The sequence below is a fragment of the Mesitornis unicolor genome, unplaced genomic scaffold (genome assembly GCF_000695765.1).
Source record: "Mesitornis unicolor isolate BGI_N332 unplaced genomic scaffold, ASM69576v1 scaffold37018, whole genome shotgun sequence".
Taxonomy (NCBI): domain Eukaryota; kingdom Metazoa; phylum Chordata; class Aves; order Mesitornithiformes; family Mesitornithidae; genus Mesitornis; species Mesitornis unicolor.
Genome location: NW_010204519.1, coordinates 326 through 1,028, shown reverse-complemented (window position 1 = coordinate 1,028; position 703 = coordinate 326). Strand labels below are relative to the sequence as shown.

The 703-nt window shown below is 64.0% G+C and overlaps 1 protein-coding gene across 1 annotated transcript in view; it reads left to right on the top strand.

The window, feature by feature from the left end:
- Nucleotides 1-383: 383 nt before the first annotated feature.
- Nucleotides 384-703, top strand: part of LOC104545857 (RISC-loading complex subunit TARBP2-like) — a gene marked incomplete at its 3' end in the record, with an annotated part of 475 nt that continues 155 nt past the window's right edge. Inside the window, exon 1 of the mRNA XM_010191090.1 lies at nucleotides 384-562. Coding sequence (XP_010189392.1) covers nucleotides 403-562 — 160 coding nt within the window. The remainder of the gene's footprint in view (nucleotides 563-703) is intronic.

Genomic DNA, 703 nt, shown 5'->3' with positions numbered 1-703 from the left:
AGTGCCACCCCTGTCCCTGTGTCCCCACGCTACGTGGTGGTGCTGCCACTGTCCCCATTCCATGCGGTGATGCCAGCGCTGTCCCCACACCACAGGGTGGTGCCATCACCTTCCCCGTGTCCCCCTGCTGTATGGCAGTGCCACCTTTGTCCCCCTGCTGTGTGGCAGGGCCACCCTTGTCCCCTTTTTTTTTTCTTGCTGTGTGGCACTGCCACCTCCGTCCCTATGTCCCCATGCTTCATGGCACTGCCACCCCTCTTCCCATGGCGTCTGGCGATGCCACCCCTGTCCCCACATCCATTCCAGCCTCTCCCACCACCCCATACCCCAATCTGTCCCCCACACCGGTCCCCTCTGACACCTCTCCGGGCTGGTGACAGCCCTGTCCCCAGCCTGGAGCAGATGCTGGCCGCCAACCCCGGGAAGACGCCCATCAGCCTCCTGCAGGAATATGGCACTCGCATAGGCAAGACCCCCGGCTACGACCTCCTCAAGGCGGAGGGACAAGCCCACCAGCCCAATTTCACCTTCCGTGTCACCGTTGGGGACATCAGCTGCACCGGTGAGTCCCCAAAACCCCTTGGCTTCCAGGTTGTCCCCACCCCTCGCCCCTCTGGCGCACGGGGGAACCCCACGAGAGGTGGGAACAGCCTGGAGAGGGTCACCTGGGGTGGGTTTCACTTCCTTGGGGACAGCGAGGACG